Source organism: Aedes albopictus, chromosome 2, assembly GCF_035046485.1.
Source record: "Aedes albopictus strain Foshan chromosome 2, AalbF5, whole genome shotgun sequence".
NCBI lineage: Eukaryota > Metazoa > Arthropoda > Insecta > Diptera > Culicidae > Aedes > Aedes albopictus.
The window spans coordinates 443,312,687-443,336,036 of record NC_085137.1 but is presented as its reverse complement, the minus strand read 5'-3'; the positions used below and the strand labels follow the sequence as shown (position 1 = coordinate 443,336,036).

The 23,350-nt window shown below is 42.4% G+C and overlaps 1 protein-coding gene across 3 annotated transcripts in view; it reads left to right on the top strand.

Annotated features, from left to right (window-relative positions):
- The window catches only part of LOC109397351 (LON peptidase N-terminal domain and RING finger protein 1), a 243,304-nt gene that overhangs the window by 12,632 nt on the left and 207,322 nt on the right, over window positions 1–23,350 (top strand). For 2 of the 3 annotated variants that reach the window (XM_029869935.2, XM_029869936.2), the window contains exon 2: window positions 15,523–16,985. In XM_029869935.2, coding sequence (XP_029725795.2) covers window positions 16,163–16,985 — 823 coding nt within the window. In that variant the 5' untranslated portion in view covers window positions 15,523–16,162. Of the gene's footprint in view, window positions 1–2,835; window positions 3,476–15,522; window positions 16,986–23,350 lie in introns of those variants that run through there. The other variant, XM_029869934.2, reaches the window with a different exon arrangement.

The following is a 23,350-nucleotide window of genomic DNA, read 5'->3' as shown; positions in this document are numbered from 1 at the left end:
TTTTCCTCAGGGATTTGCCGCGTGTACTTTTGGGCAAATGCGCTAATATAGATGTACTTCAGGTATACCCGGTATGCCTTAGCCAACGCTACACGAAGACTCCTGGAAATAGAGGCTTGCATCAAAAACATAATCTCATCGAATTTTCATACGATTTGTAAACATTGCCCTCAAATTTTTTTTGAGGGCAAGGACGGCTTTATGGACCGACGCCGAAGGAAAGAAAGAGAAGGAGACAGTGATGACGTCAGCGTGCAAGCGCTCATAAGGCAATCCACGAGACAGATGCGACCAGCTGATTTTTTTGTTTACCATGGATTTTTGACATCCGATAATCGGGGTGACAGTTGAACACAAAGTAATTTGTTAAGCACCGACGACACTTGACGAAACTTTGTTAGGTTGTACTCACACTGTGTTTACATTTTTGACTGTCACGAGACTGTCACCCCTATCGCGAAAAGTTGGCATGGATTGCCTTAATAAGGGTGTTATGTTGCCTTTAGTGTCTACACGGAGAATGAAAACTACCTATTTTTTGAATTTATTTTACTCAAAAGTAAGTATATCGATTAAATGATTAAATTTCCTACCCAAAATTAGGTTGTTTTCTCTTTCTCCTTCATCGATGTTGTCAAAAACAAAGCGAGCTGCATCGACCCACCGGGGGCACTTTGGCCCAATAAGCCAATTTTAGGGTTTTTGTCAAAAATTGGGTTGAAAAAACACACGTTTGGGTTGAATTTACCCTCGAATTTACCTTCTCTTGAGTATATTTTTTTAGCTGGAGTTTAAAGCAAACTACCTAGTGTGAGTTTAATCGATATACTCAAATTTCAGTTATTGGGCCAAACTATGGGGTTGCGTCAAAAGAGCTCAAATTTGGGTGATTTGGCGGCTCCGTGTGCAGTCACAAGGCTCTGTTGCTGTGATTATATGCCCTATTGAAAATCTTAGATAAGCGGTTTTATCCCCATGAATTGATTTCTTCCAATACTTAAGCACAGAGAACAGACATTTAAGCTCGAACAAAAATACGTCGAAATCGTGTGTAAAGGATTTATGTGTACCTCAACGCCACCAACGGAGACTGTCCCACTTATAAAGTCGATTTGACCCCACGATGGCAGTGTTCATCGTTAAAATACACTAGCCTACAAGGCACACAACAGGAGCATAACCACATACTCTGAAATGACCGTTACAAAGTTTTACACAAGGCAGAAAGCGAAGATAGACGTCTGTTCTCTGCGTTCTCTGTGACTTAAGTGCTCCACACAATGCATACGTTTGCGTGTGCGTGACAGTAGTTTGACACATTTCCCATGGGAAAACTGTCAAAAAAACGCAAACCTCGACGGAACGGACGCTATGTGTTCCAGGCTTTAAGTACAAGGTATTTGGAATATTGCGCATTTCCCACCCCACTGGACCCCTTTCGCAGTTAGTATAAGTGCGGGATCGTGAATAAAATTGCGATTTTGCGTCGAATCGTGTCGGTATCTTCTGCGCAGTTATACATTACAACGTGCTGAATAAGTGCGCAGAAGACACCGAAACGATTCGACGCAAAATCGTAGTTTTATTCACGATCCCGCGCTTATACTAACCGCGAAAAGTGTCCAGTGAGGTGGGAATTTCGCAATATACAGCTCAAATTTTCTCGAGCACAAATCTAGAGAACCGTCAAACGGATTGAGATGAAAATGTAACTCAATGTTTTCTGTGCGGAAACAAGCATCACGTTACATTTTCAGCCAGATATTTTTGACGGCTATCTAGATTTGTGCTCGAGAAATTTGGAGTTATGTACTTCAAATACCTTGTCCTTAAACATTTCCATTTGTTTAGGAGGTTCATTGCTATCAAGATGATTCGACATGCTTGACTTGAATATTCAATTGAAACTCCAGTCAGTCATCGTATTCCCCTGGGACGATACCGAAAAAAAAGAAAACAAAACGTCGTCCGATCGGCTTATCACCGCTTGATAACTAGAATCGATATTAGATTATGTAAACATCAAGATTAGCTTGATTGCCGTGTTCGATACCGTGCGTTTGTGCGTGGTAGATCGAAATATGTATGTCCTACTCCGAGAGTGTGCGTGACTATTGGATTAAGCGGGTAATTCTCCAAAAACCAATTAGGAACGAATTCAAAGATAAGCCCCATTGCTCCTTCCTACATGGGGTTTTGATAGAGAGGCACAACGCGAGCACTGTGTTTTGTAACATGATTGTGAATTGCGTTGTCTGTTTCAAGGTTGGCCCGATTAATCGGAGATGTTGTAAAACTATTTACGATGTTGTAAGTCTATCACCAGATAGTAGTTATACAATTTATATAAGATATGTTTGTAACATGATGAGTTCGATAAGAAAACTTTAACATTTTACGGGCTTCATTATACAACCTCTCCAAAAAGCGACGTTCTAAATTTAAAGTCCTAATTTGGCCATTAAGCAGCAAGCCTCATTATCGTCCAAATGCTAAAAACTAATTTTCCCAAAAAAAAAGTCCTCAATTACGTATGCTAATACAAGCGCTTACACAACACCGCACTCAATCAAATAAAAAAATAATACTCTGGAATAAACAACAAGCTACTCGGCACCAACACAACCACCCAATGAGTCTCCATTCTTGACCGCTTGATGCGAAACTCACTCACGCACACACCGATGCAGTTTCATCACGGCGACCGCGTGTTTCACCCAATCTCGCTCTCTTGCATTTGGCTCTGCTTTCAACGACTGCGGTGTAAACAGAGCGGACGAGCGCCACGCAGAGCGGGTAACCCAATCTCTCGCATGAACATTCACTCTCCTTCTCGGGTCGGCTCCCTTTTGTCGCGCTCCGGGCTCCGGGCTCCGGGCCCGGGAGAGCGAGAGCCCGTGTCGGTCGCCGCCGCTGCGAGTGACCACACGACAATGGCTCCGTCCGTCGGCTCCGTCGTATCGGCAACTCGTCCACGGCGACACCGTTCAGGTTTCAGTTTGTTCTAGACATCGGACGGACGCGAATCATCTTCGCGCAGCAGCCTGTTTTGCTAGGTACTACGTTAGTGAATTTACGACCGCCGTGTATCGTGTTCCCGTGAATCCTGGGGTACATTCGTCGTTGGGGAAAACCCACCCACCAGAATCCGTGTGTTGTGTGGCGACAGTCAGTCAGTGGTGTTGTAGACGGCGGCGTCCGCCGTTGTAATCTTCGAGAGTCCGACCGAGAGTGAAGTGTGTCGAGGAGTTTTTCAAAGGGTTGTTGATCTGCTGCTTCCGCCGGCGGTGCGGCGGCGAGACAAACGTCGTCATTCGATAACAACTCCTAGGGACGCGTAGTGCGCGGTGTTATGTAATTTTTGGGGAACAGTAGTGTGTTCTGAGGGTGAGTTTCGGTGTGTGTTTGTGGCGTGTTGGACTTCCGGTCAGGCGAAGACGCGCGTGAATCAGCAGCGGCATTCAGTGGAAAACAGGTACGGAGCGGCATCATCTTCAAAGTGATTCATCGCCGTCGTTGAACGGACGAACAGGCATTGGGGTGTGGGTGCCGCCATATGGTGGGCCAGTAGTGGCGCAATTCTTTCGTTAAGAACCTCTGAAAAAGTACTTACCGAAGCGTGTAATTCGATGTTATACGGTGTGTGCAGTGGCGATAAGGTTTCCAGGGAAAGTGCAGTGCTTGCAAGGCTGCAAATTCTCGGTAGACTGGCGACTACTGCCTACGACGACGACGGCGACGAATATAGAACCATGGAGGAGTTACATAATCGCGCGGCAGCAGTAGTCGACCAAGCGTTCGGGGTGTTGTTCTAAGCGAGAGTCGGTGGCGGCGCGGCGGTAACGAGGGCGCTGAAGAAGGGATCTAGAGGTGTTGTTGTTATGAATATGTAAGCTCGGTGAAGAATTCAAACGCTCCGGGAGGTGAAGTGGACGGACGGGACGAGGAACTGTGTTATGCGACGATGATGGATTGTATGAGCGAACGCCGCGCAGTTTGTATATGTGATCAAAGGGTTGATGAATTAGTGTGCTGGTGGGACTTGGAAAAGCAAGTAAGCAAGTTACGTCGCACTCTTATTCTCATGGTTGGTTCTTGGAAAAGCTGGAACGATGCAGGATAAATTAACTGAAAAATTGTGATTTCTATTGCGACGACGACCAAGCGGACGATGCTGGAGAGGGAGCCTTATCTGCGGCGAGTATTTTTAGCACACGACATTTCAGTTTGTACTGACGCAATGTGAACAGGACTTTGCGGTGGTGAATGCAGGAAGGAAGATTCCTTTCGTAGAGCAATGTAACTTATGCAAGGGTTGAACTTTTACGATTTCCTGAGATGGGCGAGGGTAACTTTGCTTTTACAAAGCTGATTGTTCTCGTATTTAAATTAGCCTTTCGACAATGGAGTGGTGAAGTTCATGTAACAATGACTGTTGGTTGGATGTAGAAGGAGTGGAAATGTTTGTTGAGAGAATTTTAATACGATTCGAGATAGCTATTCTAGGTAACTCATTCACGAGATCTGTTGATGGAACAATTCTGGAAAGAAACATTTCATATGAATAGTAGACAAATTATAAGATTGATTATTTAACAAATCTAGTTTCAACATATCAGTAATAATGTTGATTTCTGAGTTGCATTGACCATTCGTGTAGGTTAGTCTGGGAATAGTGCATTTGCATACGTTGTTCTACGCCATTCCTTTTTCTTGACGATTTCTTCCATTTCTTTTCGGGTCAGCGTTGAAGCAATGCATATCAATTGCTGGTGAGTTCGTTCCATGCTATTTTGGTGCTGTAAAAATCAAAAACCATAATCTTCTGATGAAGACACACATTTTCTTACAAGTTGTGGTTAAAGTACACTAAGGGGTGATCGGTCGCAAAACTGAATGTACCGTCAAGGCGCCATTCACCGTGGGGGCTCCATTCACCGTGTGCCTTCGAATATTTTTTCATTATTTCCATATTATAATTGAATGATATGACAATTTCCCTTCAATTTCACCAATATAACATTGTATTGGTGAAATTGAAGGGAAATTGTCATATCATTCAGTCATAATATAGAAATAATGAAAAAATATTCAAAGGCACACGGTGAATGGCGCCTTGACGGTATATTTAATTTTACTTCTCGATTTTCGGTACAGAAACTTTAGTCATTTACATCGTTACAATGTTAACATTTTATCAACAATCTTGCGGTTATCTCATTCTTCGACGATTGTCCAAAATGTTTCTGTTTCATTTGACCTTGAATTTGGGGAGCCATTATCTACTCTTTCAGAAACTTTATAGACCGCAAAGGGCATCGTTGTCGTCGTCGGTGTCGTCATCAGCAATAAAACTCAATACTGTGTGATACCTATATGTATCTTTGCCTCGAATCGTCGCACAAGCTTGGAATCAAAAGGGTTTCGAGCGCTCTTTATGACTCCGAATGTTTTTGCGAGTTTTAGAGCTTTTTGATTGACGATGGATGGATAGACGGTGTGGTGGTGATGACGTCGTTTGCGGTAAAGACAAACACCATTCGATGCTGGATGCCATGGGCTTCAATTAGACGTACGTTGAGCGATCAATGTTTTGATTTGAGTACGAAAATAGCAACGTTGCGGTTGTGCTGTTCTATGACTTCTGTGAAGTGGTTATGGATGAACACGGGCTGTTGTTCGTTACCGAGATTCAGTTTATACTTTATTCCGGGATATTCTGAAAAACATTGGATGTTAACTAGTAATTGCGGTAATTCTAAAAAAAAAACATTTGAAAATGCCGGAGTGTATTTTATCAAATCCTCTAAAGAAGAGTTTGACTTAATCTTTGGATAACTCTCTAAAAGAACACATCATTTCCGTCTTTGGTTAGAACTTAAGAGATCTGTTGGTGCTTTTAGTAGATTTTTTTCTAGAATAATTGAAGATTATTTCGGCTTTGCAGTCTTGTTTTAGCCGAACCAACTGTTTATTTTTTTTTCGACGTTTCAACACCGTATTCGTCGTCATCTTCAGGCAAAAAATACGGTAGTTCCTTGTCTTAAAACATGTTTGCTCTGTTACGTGGATGTACAGTAATGCATATGAATATGAGTGTGGCATTTGATCTAGTGTACTCAGCAGTGCGGATGACAGCGACGTCTATAAAAAACGTAAGAGAACGAAAACATTATCAGGGTGGTTACAAATATCGAAGTGGAATCGAGTTAAGGAGAGGAATTCAGCAAAGATGAGTTGACGTGCTCAAAGCAGTAGATGGAATCGAAGCTTCCCATGGACGACTCTACAGGAAAATCTTGGGTTGTATTCGGTAGATATCATGCAATTAGGCAATATTTTGAAATATGAATTGGTTATGCCTTTCCCGTTTTCGGGCAATAATCGCTAAACCCAATGTCGAAACGTCAGACAAAACTGAATAGTTTGTTCTCCTAAAACAAGACTGCAAAGCTGAAACTCTTGTCAATTCTCTATCTCAGTTAAACCAGCATAACTTCCTGCATAATTTTAAACTTATTTTGGTTTATCTATTTTAGAAACCATTCCTTGAAATATTTCTGCGGAAATTCATTATCAATTGAACTCCGAATTGAGTTCAGATGGAAAATCTTCCCGCAGGAATGACTGACATTGTGACTATCACGAAGTTTCTGGGGAATTCTGTTGGCATTCTTATTGGAACTCCTAGAGTTTCTTTTCTGTCTAAACCCTTTGAAAATATTTTGGCAAGGATCTAGGAAAAGTTTCTGGTGAAATTTCTGGTACAAGTGTGTGGTGTCTGAGTCAGTTTTGACTAAATAAATACGAACTTTCTCAGTGGCAACTGGAAATTCACCTTAGAAAACTTGTGTTATTCTGGTACAGTTGCTTGGGGGCTTTCTGGAAGATGTCCGAATCCCTGGAAATTTTGAACATAACTAAAAGCGAAATAGTGAAAGAATATAAGCATGTTATTGAAATTCAAAACAAACAGGCTTTCATCAACATTTTATTCTGGAATAAAACATTTGTTTTTGGCTTCGGAAATTTCTCCTGAGGTTTTACCAAAACGTTTTAAGAAGAATGGTACTTCATCTATCATAATTGTTACTAGGCATTTGCTGCTCCTTTAGCCACAATAAACAACAAAATTCATAATTTGGAGTACATTCACTGTATTAACAGTCTGGCGAATAGAAAATCTTGAAAACTGGCAACTACATTATCTAACCAAAAATACTACCAACACTAGTACAAAGTTTATGCTTTCGACAGCCTTTGTGTTTTAACAATGCGATCATATATAAGAATAAAATATCAAGCCAATTATTTGGGTAGAATTTTTGGAAGATTTTCAATAGAAATCTATAGAGGTCACATCCACTGGAGGAACTCCGGAATGAATCTTTGGAGAAATTTTCGATGGAATTCTAGAGAGCAGCCTTGAATATTTTTTTTTTAATTTCTTGAAGCAATCCTTGGGAGATTGTTTTATAGAATACCTGTAGGAGTTCATTTAGGCCTTGACGGGGACTTCAGAACCTTTGGAGGGATTCTCGAAGAAACTTTAGAAGAAAACTGCTAGAATCATTAAATAGTTTTCTGAAAAGTAATCAATTTCAAAAGATATCCTCGGAGATATTCCTGAAGGAATCCTTCGATTTATTCCCGATGAGGATCCTTAGCGGGGTGATTGAAGGAAGTGCTGAAGCCCTGGAGCAATTCTTAAAGTAATCTACAGAGAAACTCCAAGAAAAATCTCTTAAAAATTCTATTGTGCAGCTCTAGGGAGAATTAGGGAGATATTGTCGATTAATTCCTTGAAGGAACGTCTGGAAGAACTTGGAAAAATTAGTAGAGAGATTCTTGAAGGAAATCCAAAAGTATGGATTCGAACCCTTTAAGGAATTTCCAATACAATCCTTTGATTAATTTGTGAAAAAAACCCTGAAGAAATTTTTAGAGGAATCATTGAAATATTTACTGTACGAATCATTAGTGGGATTTTATAGAGGAATCCTAGAAGAAATACCTTAAAGATTCTGTGGAGAAATTCCCGAGAAGATGCTTAGAGACATTGCGAAGCGGATACCAGAGGTGTTTTTAAAATTATCTGTAGATGAATTCTAGGAAGAATACAGGACAAAATTTCAGAAGGAATCTTTGGAAAACTTACTGAAAGATCCCTGCGATGAGTTCCAAAAAGAGTTACTAAATGAACTCCTAAAAAATCTTTAGAGGCATGTAGTTTTTCAAGATTTCGTAGAGATATTCGTGAAAGGAATTCTTTCTGAAAGAATCATGAATAGCTCCTGTATCATTGGGTGAATTTCTCGAAAAAAAATCGGAATGAACCTTAGGAGGAATTCGTCAATGCAGAGCTAAAGGAATTCTTGAAATTATTTTTGGACATTTTTTTTTTGAAGATATACTTGTAGTAGTTCATTCAACCTCTTGAAGGTAGTTCCGCAATCTTTGTAGGAGTTCTCGAAGGTAGAGCAACGTAGGGCAACTTTAAGAAAAATTACGGAATAAATCTTTGGAGAAATTTTCGAATTAATCTTTGACGGAACTTCTAAAGCAAATCTTGGAAAAAAAAAATAAAGAGATTATATTGAAGAAGCTTCCTGACACATGCAATTAAATCCTTGGTTGCATTTCCAAGACAATTCTTGGAAAAAAAAATCTGAAAGTATTCTTGAAGAAATTCTTAATGAAAGATCTTGAAAGATCTACTGATCGAATCTCTAGAGAGATTTTCCAAAGGAATCCTTGGAAAAATTGATTAAAAATTCTGTGGAGAAATTTCCGAGAAAATCCTTAGAGAAGTTGTGGAGCAGTCACTGGAGGTATTTTTGAACAAATCTGTAGATGAACTTTTGGAAGAACACATGAAAAAAAAAGTCAGAAGAAGGTTCCTGAGAGTTCACTGCGGGGAGTTCCTGAAGGAGTCATTCCTAAAAATGTTTGAAGATTTTTTTCTTAAAGATTTCATAAGGATATTTGTGAGAGGATTTCCTCTGAAAAAAAAATCATTGATGAACTCCTGAATCCTTGAAGAAATTCCTGTAGGAATCCCAATACATAATCTTGAATGAATTTATGAATGTTTTTCTGAGGCAATCCGTCAACGAATTCCCTAAGGAACTCTGAGATAAATTCCTGGTGGAATTCATGCAGAAATTCCTGTTAAAGTCCTCTAAGAAATTCCGCGATGTAGCCTAGGAGGAACTTATTCATACTTGGATAAATTACTGAAGGTATACTTGGTGGAAATTTCAAATGAATTCTTAGAAAATTTTCCAGAAATTTTTGGAGACATTTCCGAACGAATCCTTGGTGGAATTTCTGTAGAAATCCTTTGAAAAAATGTCTGATGAAATGCTTGGAGGAATTCCTGTAGTTATCCTTGAATAAATTTTTGAATTACTTCTTGAAAAACTTTGGGATTTAATTTTTAACCCAAGTCATGCATTGGGGTCATTATGACCCAGACAGGCACGCTGAGCGTACACTACGTATGCGGGACTAACGTCAGCTAATACACGAAGAAGGTTAAATAATTAAAAAATTGATGCTTCGGTCATCTTTTAAATGATATTGACTGTTTTATATTGAATCACAAAAATGACCATATTTTACATTTTTCCTTAATTATTGCATCATAGTTAATCCTTGTAGTATGTTGGGGTCAATATGACCCAGACAGGCTCGCTCAATGTACATTATACCATCGCGGAACATCTTAAGTAAAGTTGGATCCACTTTAAAATGGTATTCCTTAAATTACACGGAAAATAAATTTGTCCATGAAAAAAATAGGTAATGAAATAAATAGGTATACACCCGGACCTCCATTTAGGTAACGAGCCGGAATTGCCTAAATAGAGTTTTTACCTGAAAGGATTCATTACCCAAATGGATTTCAAGGTTGCAAGGAAGTTTGAGAAGGGCTTGTGGCTTGCAGATGCAAAGGGGAGAGGGTCATGACTTTCAGATGGAAAGGGGGGGTTATCAGAGGGATTTCAAGGGAGGTTTTAGGGGGTTTCAGAGGGCTTTTAGTGGGCTTCATATACTCTCAGGTTAACTTCACGGGAGTTTCAGAGGAGTTCCAAAGCGTTTCAAGGAGTTTCAGGGTGTTTCAGAAGGTTTAAGGGTGCCTTCAGAGGATCGCAGGTGAATTTGATGGAGGTTTAATTAGGGTTTTAGAGGCGTTTCAAAGCGTTTCATGCCGTTTTAATGCGTTTCAGGAGGTTTAAGGGGGGGCTCAAGGGGGCTTCAGTGGCTCGCAGATGAATTTCACGGAGGTTTCAGAGGCGTTTTAAAGCGTTTCAATGTGTTTCAGGGTATTTCAGGAGGTTCCCGGTAAGTTTGAGGGGGCTTAAGAAACTGGCAGGTGAATTTCACGAAGGTTTAATGAGGGTTTCAGATGCGTTTCAATGCGTTTCATGGCGCTTCAGGAGGTTTAGGGGGCCTTAAAGCGACTTCAGAGGCTCGCTGGAGAATTACACGGAGTCTTCATGGGGATTTCAAAGGCGTTTGAAGGCGTTTCAGGACGTTTCAGGAGGTTTCTCAGGTTTTTTTTTTGGGTTTCAGAGGCTCTCAGGTAAATTTGACTGAGGTTTTATAGGGTTTTAATAGGCGTTTCAGAACGTTTCAAAGCGTTTTTTTTTTATTTCTTTATATTTGTGAATTTTAACTTAAGCTAATTCTTCATAAACCGTTTCAAAGCGCTTCAAGTCGTTCAATGCGTTTCAAGGTGTTTTAGGGCGTTTCAAGAGATTTCACAGAGGTTTTAAATGGCTTCAGAGGCTCTCAGGTGAATTCCATGGAGGTTCTGTAGGGGTTTTAAAGGCGTTTCATGCGTGGCAGGGCGTCCCGGAGGCTTTAGCAGGGTTTTGGAGGGCTTCAGAGGCTTGCAGGTGAATTTCTCGCAGGTTCTATAGAGGCGTTTCAGGGCGTTTCAAGGCGTTGCAAGGCATTTCAAAGCGTTTCAAAAGGGTTTTAGAGAGGCTAAGAGGCTAATGGGATTATTTGGAGGCGTTTCAATGCGTTTTAAGGCGTTTTAATCCGTTTCAGGAGGTTTCAGAGTGGTTTCAGAGGGTTCAGAGGCTCTCAGGTAAATTTCATTAAGATTTCTTGAGGATTCTAGAGGCGTTTCGAAACATTTCAAGCCATCTTAATGGTCTTCAGAGCGGTTTCAGGGGAATATAGAAGTCCATTTAACTTTTCCTCCATTGCGTAGATCTCTTAGAGACAACCAAATACGTTAGAAGATCCGATGACCTATACTCAAGGCAGTTCTTGGAGATCCTCAAACTGACAATGAACTCACCACTTCATAGCACATAGTTACATGGGGCTAGACAAGCTTAAATGTTTCATTCATAATACTCCAAACGATCACTGATTACGCTTCTAGATGCGATGGCCTTAACTCCTGGGAGTTTTCGGATACCCACCACTTGATAGAACATAGATGCCTGGGTCTGTGTGAGTATATACCTCATTCTTAATGCTCTTGTATACAACTAGTAGCCCAGGTAGATTTGATGACCTATACTCAAGGGAGTTACTGAAGAACCTTAAAGATTCTTCGAACTCAACACTTGATAGTTCATAGTTACCTGAGGTTGTGTACAGGGATGGGAACACTCTCAGCTCAGCACAGCTTCTCAGCTCAGAAGCTTGCAATCAAGAAATGATGCATGGACGACTTTTGCCTTGTGATTTTGTCTAAAAGTTTGCCGAATAGAGTAAGGGTCACACACGCATACTAAAATCGTGACAGAGCTGTAAAAGTGTAATTTACATTCACCTCGTGGAGAGTTGCCTTCGCAGCTCCCTCTTGACTTCGGTATGCGTGTGCGACCCCTACTCTATTCAGCAAGGCAAAAGTCGTCCATACATCGTTTCTTGATTGCAAGCTTCTGAGCTGAGAAATCAGCAAGTGGATGTAACTGAGATCCGATGACCTATACTCAAGGAAGTTCTTGGAGATCCTCAAACTGACAACGAACACATCACTTGACAGTACATAGTTGCATGAGGATATGCAAGCATAAATTTCATTCATAACCCTCCAATAGATCACTGATTACGCTTGTAGATCAGATGGCCTATACTCTAGGGAATTCTTGAACATGCTATACAGTCATAGAACCCACCACTTGACAGAACATAAACGACTAGGGCTGTGTAAGTAGAAACCTCATTCTTAATGCTCTAAGATACAACTAGTATCTAACGATGACCTATATGCCAGGAAGTTCTTTGAGATTTTCAAACTGACAACGAACTCACTACTCGACAACACATATGTAGCAATATGAGACTGTGTAAGCATAAATTTCATTCATAATGCTCCAAAAGATCACTGATTACGCTTGTAGATCAGATGCCCTAAACTCCAGGGAGTTCTCGCATACTCTTAAACTTTTAACCCTGAAACACTCTATAATCGTTTCTTAACTCTTAATTCTAATGATGATTAACCTGGGTTTGTTAGGGGAATATCTGTAAGTAAAAAGAAAATCGCGTTAAGTACTGTTCCTTTGAATTCCACTAAGAATTTGCATCCTTTAACAGATACGTATTTCGACCTCAACTGTAAGGTCGTCTTCAGTGTCTTGTAGTCGAGTCAAGTACAAGGCACTGAAGACGACCTTACAACAATTGAGGTCGAAATACGTATCTGTCAAAGGATGCAAATTCTTAGTGGAATTCAAAGGAACAGTACTTAACGCGATTTTTTACTTCTTAATTCTGCTTTTTTTTCATAAACCATCTTTATCTGTAATCTTGAGTACTCCAACTGCTCTGAACACAATCAAATTCCATTTAGGTAACGTTACCTAAATGGAGAGACCTAAATAGATTCTACCTAAACGGAGATTGCATTTTAATAATAATGACAAAATCTCAAAATCTTATTCGTATCTTAAAGTGCAGCTTGTCAACAGTGAGGAAATTTCTGTATGTTACTGGGAAACCCAGGATCTGAGTTATCGATGGTAGTTGTATTGTTCTTAAGATAGTACATTGGTTTGTTAGAAGACCAGCAGCCTTTTCAGAGAATACTCATCAACCGTTTGGTTCTGAACTAAGTTCTGAAAATAAATTTAAAAATGTTGATCGCATCCTTAAATTACAGACTCTCACTAATTGTTGAATGAATCACTCCTGAAGTCTTAATCTGTAATAATATGTTGCAATTTTTCCAGATGTTTTGTTTAAAGTTTTATGAGGGTTTTAAAATGGTTTCAGAGAAATTTCAGGGTTTCAAAGGGAGTTTTTCGGAGGTTACAGAGGAGTTTCAAAGCGTTTTAGGTAGTTCGGAAGGGTTTAGATGACCAATTAGTCATGTACAGGTTTTCAGAACCTTCATAAAACCTTATACTTTTTATTTTGGTTTTATGATGGACTTAACGACCTCTTCTTATTAACTAAAAATGTTACTTGGAAGGGGACTTTTAAGAGAGTTTCAGAGGGGTCTCAAAGCGTTTCAGGGAGTTTTAGGAAGTTTCGGAGGGTTTCCGCAAAGATGGTTAGAAGGAAAAAGATGAACGACTCCCGCTCCTAACAGGCGACACGAATAGCGCCGCTCTGGTGAGCCAACGTTCAACTAATACACTCTTAATGAATTTTCGGAAAAATCTCAAAACAAACGCACAGGCAAATTCACGCTAAATTTTTTTCACACAGTAACGCGCAAGGTTATTATTGTAATCGCCAAAAGATTTTTAATTTAATCAATGCTAGATTGAGTTTAAATAAGGGCGAAAGTAACATGAGAGAGTTCTCTTCATCGACTCTCTCTTCTTCAAATTAAAGTGACAAGATGCAAGTATGGTTGCATTTTTTGGTCATAAATCGATAGGTTGCGATGCAATCAAGCGTCTAAGTGTAAAAAAGTTTGATTGAATATGCATCTTGTCACTTTAATTTGCAGAAGAGAGAGTCGATGAAGAGAACTCTCTCATGTTACTTTCGCCCTTATTTAAACTCAATCTAGAATGGATTCAGTGATGGGCGAACCAATTTTTAGCTTGATTTGAATGTTCCAATGTTCGATAACACGAATATGTTTGCACACATAATTCAACTTCAATTCATATGTAATGTGATTAGTTTTTGATAGTTAAGATGTTACATTACATAAGAATTGCAGACTTACGTGCCAACTCGTGACGTAGTTGGGGGTGGCCAACGCCTCTCCAAATAAATGAAATTCGGAAATTATCGACGCAGTTCAATTAATTTAGGCATATTCACGTGAAAATTCAAAATTTGAAGAGCTTCGCCTCCTAACTACGTCACAAGTTGCTGTTCATGATTGCAGATGTCGAGGCTTTCAGATGCCTGGCACCGTAGTTTATCGTCGTGACTGGATTCTCTTCACAATATCCTGGAAAAAATTGAGAAACATGGATGGTGATCTTTCCAATGTAGATTCGAATATCATGAAAATTACATATTTTTAAAATGACTGAATCGTTCCATATAATTCCGGTACATTTAAATAATATTTTATAAGCAAAATATTTACAAAATAAAAGTTGAATCAGATTTACTTGACGCAATTTTGTGCTACGTGGTTTTAGCGTGTTTTTTATTGCGTCGAAATGGTACACGCTAACTTGAATCTAACCATAAAGGACAAAAAGAAAATCGCGTTAAGTACTGTTCCTTTGAATTCCACTAAGAATTTGCATCCTTTGACAGATACGTATTTCGACCTCAACTGTAAGGTCGTCTTCAGTGTCTTGTACTTGACTCGACTCGAGTCGAGTCAAGTACAAGACACTGAAGACGACCTTACAGTTGAGGTCGAAATACGTATCTGTCAAAGGATGCAAATTCTTAGTGGAATTCAAAGGAACAGTACTTAACGCGATTTTCTTTTTATTTACAGATATTCCCCTAACAAGCCCAGGTTAATCATCATCATAAAGGACATTTTTTGCGCTTTTCACTCAACAGATGGTGGTAGTGTAGCATGCATAGTGTGTCTCTGGGAAAATTTAGAGTCGGTCATCTTTTTCCTTCCAACCATCTTTGGTTTCCGGGAGTTCGCCGGGGTTTTAGAGGGTCTTCAAGGAGGTTGCGTAGGGATTGGAAGGCGTTCAATGAATTTTAGGGCGATATTGATCAAATATAGAAGTACAGACATATGTGACTTTGAACGTTGTTAGTAATACAATAATTTTTTATTTGCACATTACTCTAATAAGTTAACAGTAAATTTGTATTTCGAATGACAAAAATATCGCTTATCAGACAATTTATGTATTTATTTCTTACTAAGATTCCAACTTTCTAGGTGGTCTCCCAATCAGTCAATAAAGCCATAGTTCCACACCAGCAGCCTCGACATCTACCGTCTCTCCCCTCACACCACAGAGGAAGAGCCGGCTCATTACTCAAGACATCAAATGCCTGCCTGCCTGTGTGTCCCGCCGCCGATTGACTGTTGACTGACAAGCTCTCCTTTTCTTTCTTTTCCTTCCACATCCGACTCGACTCGGATTTTCTTTTCAGTTTCCCGGGAGAAAAACGATAACCTGCCAACTCATCACCATCCCAGTCCCAGTCTAGGGGGTGGCAAGGCGCGCTGCAATTCGAGAAGAAAAAAAAAATCCCGGTGAAAAGTGTGTTTCTGCAAAAATTAAAGGAAAATTCTCGTAGCCGCGTGTGAGGAAGAAGAAGCCTGAATACACACAGTAATTGGAAGAAGCGCAAGCGACACGTCTCTATTAATAAAGTGTGTATGATTCGAATTGGGCGGGTATCGAAGTGAACCACTACTGCGCTGCGCTGTGCAAATCTACTCGATGAAAAATTACGCAATTAGCAGCAGTGATACATCGTTCAGGCAGTGACACGTGTCCCTCCGAGAGCGAAGCGAATGCGAAGAAGGAAGAAAATTTTCGGGGTATCTGTGTCGTCGGATTGTGCTGGGAGAATTCCCACGATCGTCCGTTAAACAGCCTAGTTACCTGGGTAGTGATCGTGTTAGCTGTAGCGTGTGTTCCGTTGTAGAAGAAGAGACCAACGGCGAGGGGAAAATTGTGAGAATTAATTGATCGTCGGTCGGTCGGTTGGTGATTTTACACCCAGATAGTTGAGTTTCTTGGCACGACCGTCAACCACACACCCTCCCGAGGGGGGCAAGTGGAAAATGGCCACGATGACAGATCTGGCTAAGGATGCATTTAGTGTGATGATCTGCGATTCGTTCGAGTGTGAACTGCTCGGGCGGTATCTACTGGAGGTGCAGGAATCGACGGCCGTAGCCGGTGGTAGCAGTGGTCAACAGCAGAGGTCCGCCCTCTCGATGCTTGGCACTGGGATTCGGGATTGGTCCGGCGGCCGTCCGAACCGGTTGAAACAGTTGACCGAACTGTTGATCGCGACCGTCATCTCCAAGCGGCTCGACCACGGGTCCACCACCCTTAGTGCAAACAATATGTGTAGCGATAGTTCCGTAGTGGATCCACTGTGTTGTCCCATCTGCGAGGACATCCTCCGGTTTCCGGTGACGGCCACCTGCGGTCACACCTTTTGCCGGCAGTGTTGCTTCGGCCATAGTCAGTGTGCCGTGTGTAGTCAGAAGTTTCCAACGATCTCATCGAGTGCCGGAGGTTCGTCCGCGCAGGCGACCGTTACGTCCGGCTCTGTGGCGACAGCTATGGTGACGGTGCTTCCGCCTCTGGCGGCGGCAAGTTCAGCATCGACGGCTACGTCTTCGTCCGGATCGGCATCGGCGTCGTCCGTAGCCATGGCCACAGTGGTCACCAACCATGACAGGCGGCGTGATGATGAGCGGGGAAGAAGCAGTAGTGTGATTGGGTTTGAGCAGGATATTTTGGTGCGACGGCTTGTTGAACGGTGGTGGGGTCCGGAGTTGAAGGCAGCCGAGTTGAACGAGGAGGCCCAGCGGCACCTGGAGGGGGACGCGCTGGACGAGGCGCTGCGCTGCTGCAACCAGAGTCTTGAATACGGTGAGTAGACATTTTGACTATTTTTTATAGAATTCAGGTTGAGAATTTGCAGATTTAGAATTCTTGGACGTTTTTGGAAGAAGTCTTGGACGACTTCTGGAAGAAGCCTTGGACGACTTCTGGAAGAAGTTTTAGGCGACTTCTGGAAGAAGTCTTGGACGACTTCTGGGTGAAGTCTTGGACAACTTCTGGAAGAAGTCTTGGAGGACTTCTGGAAGAAGTCTTGGACGACTTCTCGAAGAAGTCTTGATCGTCTTTTCGAAGAAGTCTTGGACGACTTCTGGAAGAGAGGCCTTGGACAACTTTTGGATAAAAATCTTGGACGCCTTCTGGAAGGAGTCTTGGACGGCTTCTGAAAGGAATCTTGGACGACTTCTGGAAGAAGTCTTGGACAATTTCTGGAAGAAGTCTTGGACGACTTCTGGAAGAAGTCTTGGACGACTTCTGGAAGAAGTCTTGGACGACTTTTGGAAGAAGTCTCGGACGACTTCTAGAACAAGTCTCGGACGACTTCTGGACGAAGTCTTGGACGACTTCTGGACGAAGTCTTGGACGACTTCTGGACGAAGTCTTGGACGACTTCTGGACGAAGTCTTGGACGACTTCTGGACGAAGTCTTGAACGACTTCTGGACGATGTATTGGACGACTTCTGGACGAAGTCTTGGACGACTTCTGGACGAAGTCTTGGACGGCTTCTGGACGAAGTCTTGGACGGCTTCTGGAAGAAGTCTTGGACGACTTCTGGACGAAATCTTGGACGACTTCTGGACGAAGTCTTGGACGACTTCTGGAAATAGTCTTGGACGACTTTTGAAAGAAGTCTTGGACGACTTCTGGAAGAAGTCTTGAACGAAAGTCTTGAACGACCTCTGGAAGAAGTCTTGGACGACTTCTGGAAGAAGTCTTGGACGACTTCTGGAAGGAGTCTTGGACGACTTCTGGAAGAAGTCTTGGACGACTTCTGGAAGAAGTCTTGGACGACTTCTGAAAGAAGTCTTGGACGACTTCTGGAAGAAGTCTTGGACGACTTCTGGAAGAAGTCTTGGACGACTTCTGGAAGAAGTCTTGGACGACTTCTAGAAGAAGTCTTGGACGACTTCTGGAAGAAGTCTTGGACGACTTCTGGAAGAAGTCTTGGACGACTTCTGGAAGAAGTCTTGGACGACTTCTGGAAGCAGTCTTGGACGACTTCTGGAAGAAGTCTTGGACGACTTCTGGAAGAAGTCTTGGACGACTTCTGGAAGAAGTCTTGGACGACTGCAGGAAGAAGTCTTGGACGACTTCTGGAAGAAGTCCTGGACGACTTCTGGAAGAACTTTTGGACGACTTCTGGAAGAAGTCTTGGACGACTTCTGGAAGAAGTCTTGGACGACTTCTGGAAGAAGTTTTGGACGACTTCTGGAAGAAATCTGGGCGAACTTCTAAGATTAGTATTGGACGACTTCAGATAGAAGTCTTGGCTGACTTCTGGGAGAAGTCTAGGTTGACTTCTGGGAGAAGTCTTGGTTGACTTCTGGAAGAAGTCTTGGACGACTTCTTGAAGATGTTTTGAAAGCCTTCGTCCTTTTTATGCAAGTCTTGGACGACATCTACAAGTAAACTCGGACGACTTCTGGAAGAAGTCTTAGACGACATCTATTCTGGAAGCAGTCCTGGAAGACTTCTGGAAGAAATCTTGTACGACTTCTGGAAGAAGTCTTAGACGACATCTGGAAGAAGTCTTGGACGACTTCAGGAAGACATCATGGTTGACCTCTAAATGTAGTCTTGAACAACTTCTTTAAGAAATCTTGGAAAACTTCTGGAAAAAGACTTGGACGACTTCGGGAAAAAGTCTTGGACGACTTCTGGAAGAATTCTTGGACGACTTCTGGAAGAAGTCTTGGACGACTTCTGGAAGAAGTCTTGGGCGACTTCTGGAAGAAGTCTTGAACGACTTCTGGAAAAGGTATTGGACAACTTCTGGAAGAAGTCTTGGATGACTTTTGGAAAAATCCTTGGATGACTTCTGAAAGTAGTCTTCGATGATATCTGGATGAGATCTTGGATGACTTCTGAAAGAAGTCTTAAACATGTTCTTGAAGGAGAATTGCACATCTTTCAAGAGAAATCTTGGACGACTTCAGGAAGAAGTCTTGCACGACTTCTTGAGAAGTCCTGGATGATTTCTGAAGGAAATCTTGGACGACTTCTGGGACAAGTCTTCGCTTCTGGAAGAAGTCTTTGACACTTTCTGGAAGAGGTCTTGGACGACGTCTGAAAGAAGTCTTGGACGACTTCTGGAAGAAGTCTAGGATGATTTCTGGGAAAAGTGCTGGAGGACTTCTAGAAGAAGTCTTGGACGACTTCTGGAAGAAGTATTGGACGACTTGTAGAAGAAGTATTGAATGACTTTTGGAAGAATCCTTGGATGACATCTGAAAGAAGTCTTGACCGACACCTGTAAGAAGTCTTGACCGACTTCTGTAAGAAGTCTTGACCGACTTCTGTAAGAAGTCTTGGACAACTTCTGGAAGCGGGCTTGGACCGCTTCTCGAAGAAGTCTTGGACGACTTTTGAAAGAACTCTTGAACGATTTATGGAAGAAGTTTTGGACAACTTCTGGAAAAAATCTTGGACGATTTCTGGAAGAAGTTTTAGAAGACTTCTTTTAGATGTCTAGATCGACTTCCGGAAAAAGTCTTGGACGCCTTTCGGAAAAAGTGTTTGATGACTTCTGGAAGAGGTCTGCACGACTTCTGTATGAAGTCTTGGACGACTTGGGCGAAGCCTTGAACGACTTCTGGAAGAAGTCTTGAACGACTTCTGGACGAAGTCTTGAACGACTTCTGGACGAAGTCTTGAACGACTTCTGGACGAGGTCTTGAACGACTTCTGGACGAAGTCTTGGAAGACTTCTGAACGAAGTGTTGAATGACTTCTAGACGAAGTCTTGATCGACTTCTAGACGAAGTCTTGATCGTTTTCTAGACGAAGTCTTGAGCGACTTCTGGACGAAGTCTTGAACAACTTCTGGACGTAGTCTTAAACGACTTCTGGACGAAGTCTTGAACGACTTCTGGACGAAGTCTTGAACGACTTCTGGACGAAGTCTTGAACGACTTCTGGACGAGGTCTTGAACGACTTCTGGACGAAGTCTTGGAAGACTTCTGGACGAAGTGTTGAATGACTTCTAGACGAAGTGTTGAATGACTTCTAGGCGAAGTCTTGATCGTTTTCTAGACGAAGTCTTGAGCGACTTCTGGACGAAGTCTTGAACGACTTCTGGACGTAGTCTTAAACGACTTCTGGGCGAAGTCTTGAACGACTTCTGGACGAAGTCTTGGACGACTTCTGGACTAAGTGTTGGTCGACTTCTGAACGAAGTCTTGGACGAGTTCTGAAAGGAGGTTAGCACGACTTCTCAGATAAGTCTAGGATGGCTTCTGAGAGTAGTTCTGAAAGACTTTTGAGGAAATTCTTGGACTTTTGAGAGCTGTTCCAGACGACTTTTTCTAGACATCTGAATATTGCATCGTGTTTTCTCCCCGTGCCTCCATAAAATTTTTGCTTCTGTTCGCATAACCATACGCCACTCAACACACGAAAACCCCGATGATGTCGGCTGATGTTGCGTTGAACTTTTCAGAAACTGCAATAAAACTGTAAAAACGTTATGAACCATGAACGCTCTGGCTGCTGCTGCTACCGCTGCTGGCCGACTTAAAGGTTATATAACTTCTTGAGCCAGCAGCTCGCACAGGCGAAACGCGTCTCTCGTTTATTTTTTCGGTGCCAGACGGAGAGTCTGCTCCACTACATCAGTGGATAGAGCAGCGCGGCGGTAAAAGGTGCGTTAAATAACCGATATTGGTGCTAACCTTGAGCTCGATTCAGACCGTCTGGTGGTGGTGTGTGGTATCTCGCTTGCGTGAGGACTCACTCGTCTTTGCCGTACAAGTCATGCAAGTGATGCTGGTTGGTTGATTGGCTGGTAGGAGGAGTGTTTAAGGGCGACAGAGAGCAGCGCCAGCGTACTGAGGCAACCTTTTCGGGTTGTCAATTTATGCGCGCGGATTGCTCAATTTTGGTTGGGTAATGTTCAAATAGGGACGGCTCGGTAATGGTGGTATGCAGTCGTGGAATGGTGCATGAGTATGATCGGTGGCAAAAGAGAACCATAATGTTCGTTTTTTAAGATCTGAAGTGCTAGTATTAGACAGGGTTGCCATTTGCATGGGTTTACTAGCTCTATGCAGATTTTAATCGGCACAGACTGCTTGTTTTGTGAAATACATGCATGTTTTTTAACTACTGAAGTGACATGATTTTGTAAGAACCAATGTTTTATGCAATTCAATTATGATTTTGTATAAAACTATCTGGCATCCCTGATTACCGGCCACGTCCTTACAACACTTTGGTAATAAAACGGAATTTCAGTTCGTTACCTTTGAGACTTTGATTTCCTCTGCATCTTCACAACAGTCACCAGAAGATTTTTGGATAACCTTCTCTACGTTTAATTAATTTTTTAATGGCCCAAGCGCCATAAACCTTGTAGAGCCGATACCACTTGTAGTGTTCTACATTTTTAAATATGTGATACATTGTCACTTTGTGAACATTTTAAAAAGCAAAATGCGTTTAGCAGAAAAGATTTACTATGAAAGAAGTGATTATCGATTTGATAAATTCCCGAAAATTACCCAACGCGACTCATTAAACGTCGTGGAAAACTCAATCACACCGTAATATTCGCTCCCCAAAGCTAATGATGATTACAGAATGGTAAATGTTGCCCATTTACCACCGCATCGCATCAGAGCCAGTCAGCCGTGCTGCTCTGATTGCAACTGATTGTATCACTACGGCTGCTCTGTGGTAAGTAGCTGCAGCAGCGGCGGTGGCGTTCGAAGAGAATGGATCACGATGATTGCAACAGCAGCAGCAGCAGCACGACGGAGAAAAGTGAATGGTGACGACTGTCGTCGTCGTCGTCGTCGTCGATTCATGTGCATTGCGAAGCGTATGATTGCGCGAGCACATTGCGATCGACCTATTTATCTAGTTTTCGATTGCGTTATGGTCGTTATGGAATGGTAGAATTACATTTTTCAAGTCTGAGTCGGCTTCTGAAAGAGAACTTGAAAGGGGCGACTTCTGCAAAAGTCTTAGGCGACTTCTGGGGCTGTCTTAGACTACTTCTGGAAGTAGTCTAAGACGATCTCTGAAAGTAGTCTAAGCCGACTTATGGGGAAGTCTCTGACGACTTCTGGGGAAGTCTCTGACGGCTTCTGGGAAAGTCTCTGACGACTTCTGGGGAAGTCTCTGACGACTTCTGCTGAAGTCTCTGACGACTTCTGCTGAAGTCTCTGACGACTTCTGGGGAAGTCTCTGACGACTTCTGGGGAAGTCTCTGACGACTTCTGGGGAAGTCTCTGACGACTTCTGGGGAAGTCTCTGACGACTTCTGGGGAAGTCTCTGACGACTTCTGGGGAAGTCTCTGACGACTTCTGGGGAAGTCTCTGACGACTTCTGGGGAAGTCTCTGACGACTTCTGGGGAAGTCTCTGACGACTTCTGGGGAAGTCTCTGACGACTTCTGGGGAAGTCTCTGGCGACTTCTGGGGAAGTCTCTGACGACTTCTGGGGAAGTCTCTGACGACTTCTGGGGAAGTCTCTGACGACTTCTGCTGAAGTCTCTGACGACTTCTGCTGAAGTCTCTGACGACTTCTGCTGAAGTCTCTGACGACTTCTGCTGAAGTCTCTGACGACTTCTGCTGAAGTCTCTGACGACTTCTGCTGAAGTCTCTGACGACTTCTGCTGAAGTCTCTGACGACTTCTGCTGAAGTCTCTGACGACTTCTGCTGAAGTCTCTGACGACTTCTGCTGAAGTCTCTGACGACTTCTGCTGAAGTCTCTGACGACTTCTGCTGAAGTCTCTGACGACTTCTGCTGAAGTCTCTGACGACTTCTGCTGAAGTCTCTGACGACTTCTGCTGAAGTCTCTGACGACTTCTGCTGAAGTCTCTGACGACTTCTGCTGAAGTCTCTGACGACTTCTGCTGAAGTCTCTGACGACTTCTGCTGAAGTTTCTGACGACTTCTGCTGAAGTCTCTGACGACTTCTGCTGAAGTCTCTGACGACTTCTGCTGAAGTCTCTGACGACTTCTGCTGAAGTCTCTGACGACTTCTGCTAAAGTCTCTGACGACTTCTGCTGAAGTCTCTGACAACTTCTGCTGAAGTCTCTGACGACTTCTGCTGAAGTCTGTGACGACTTCTGCTGAAGTCTCTGACGACTTCTGCTGTAGTCTCTGACGACTTCTGCTGAAGTCTCTGACGACTTCTGCTGAAGCCTCTGACGACTTCTGCTGAA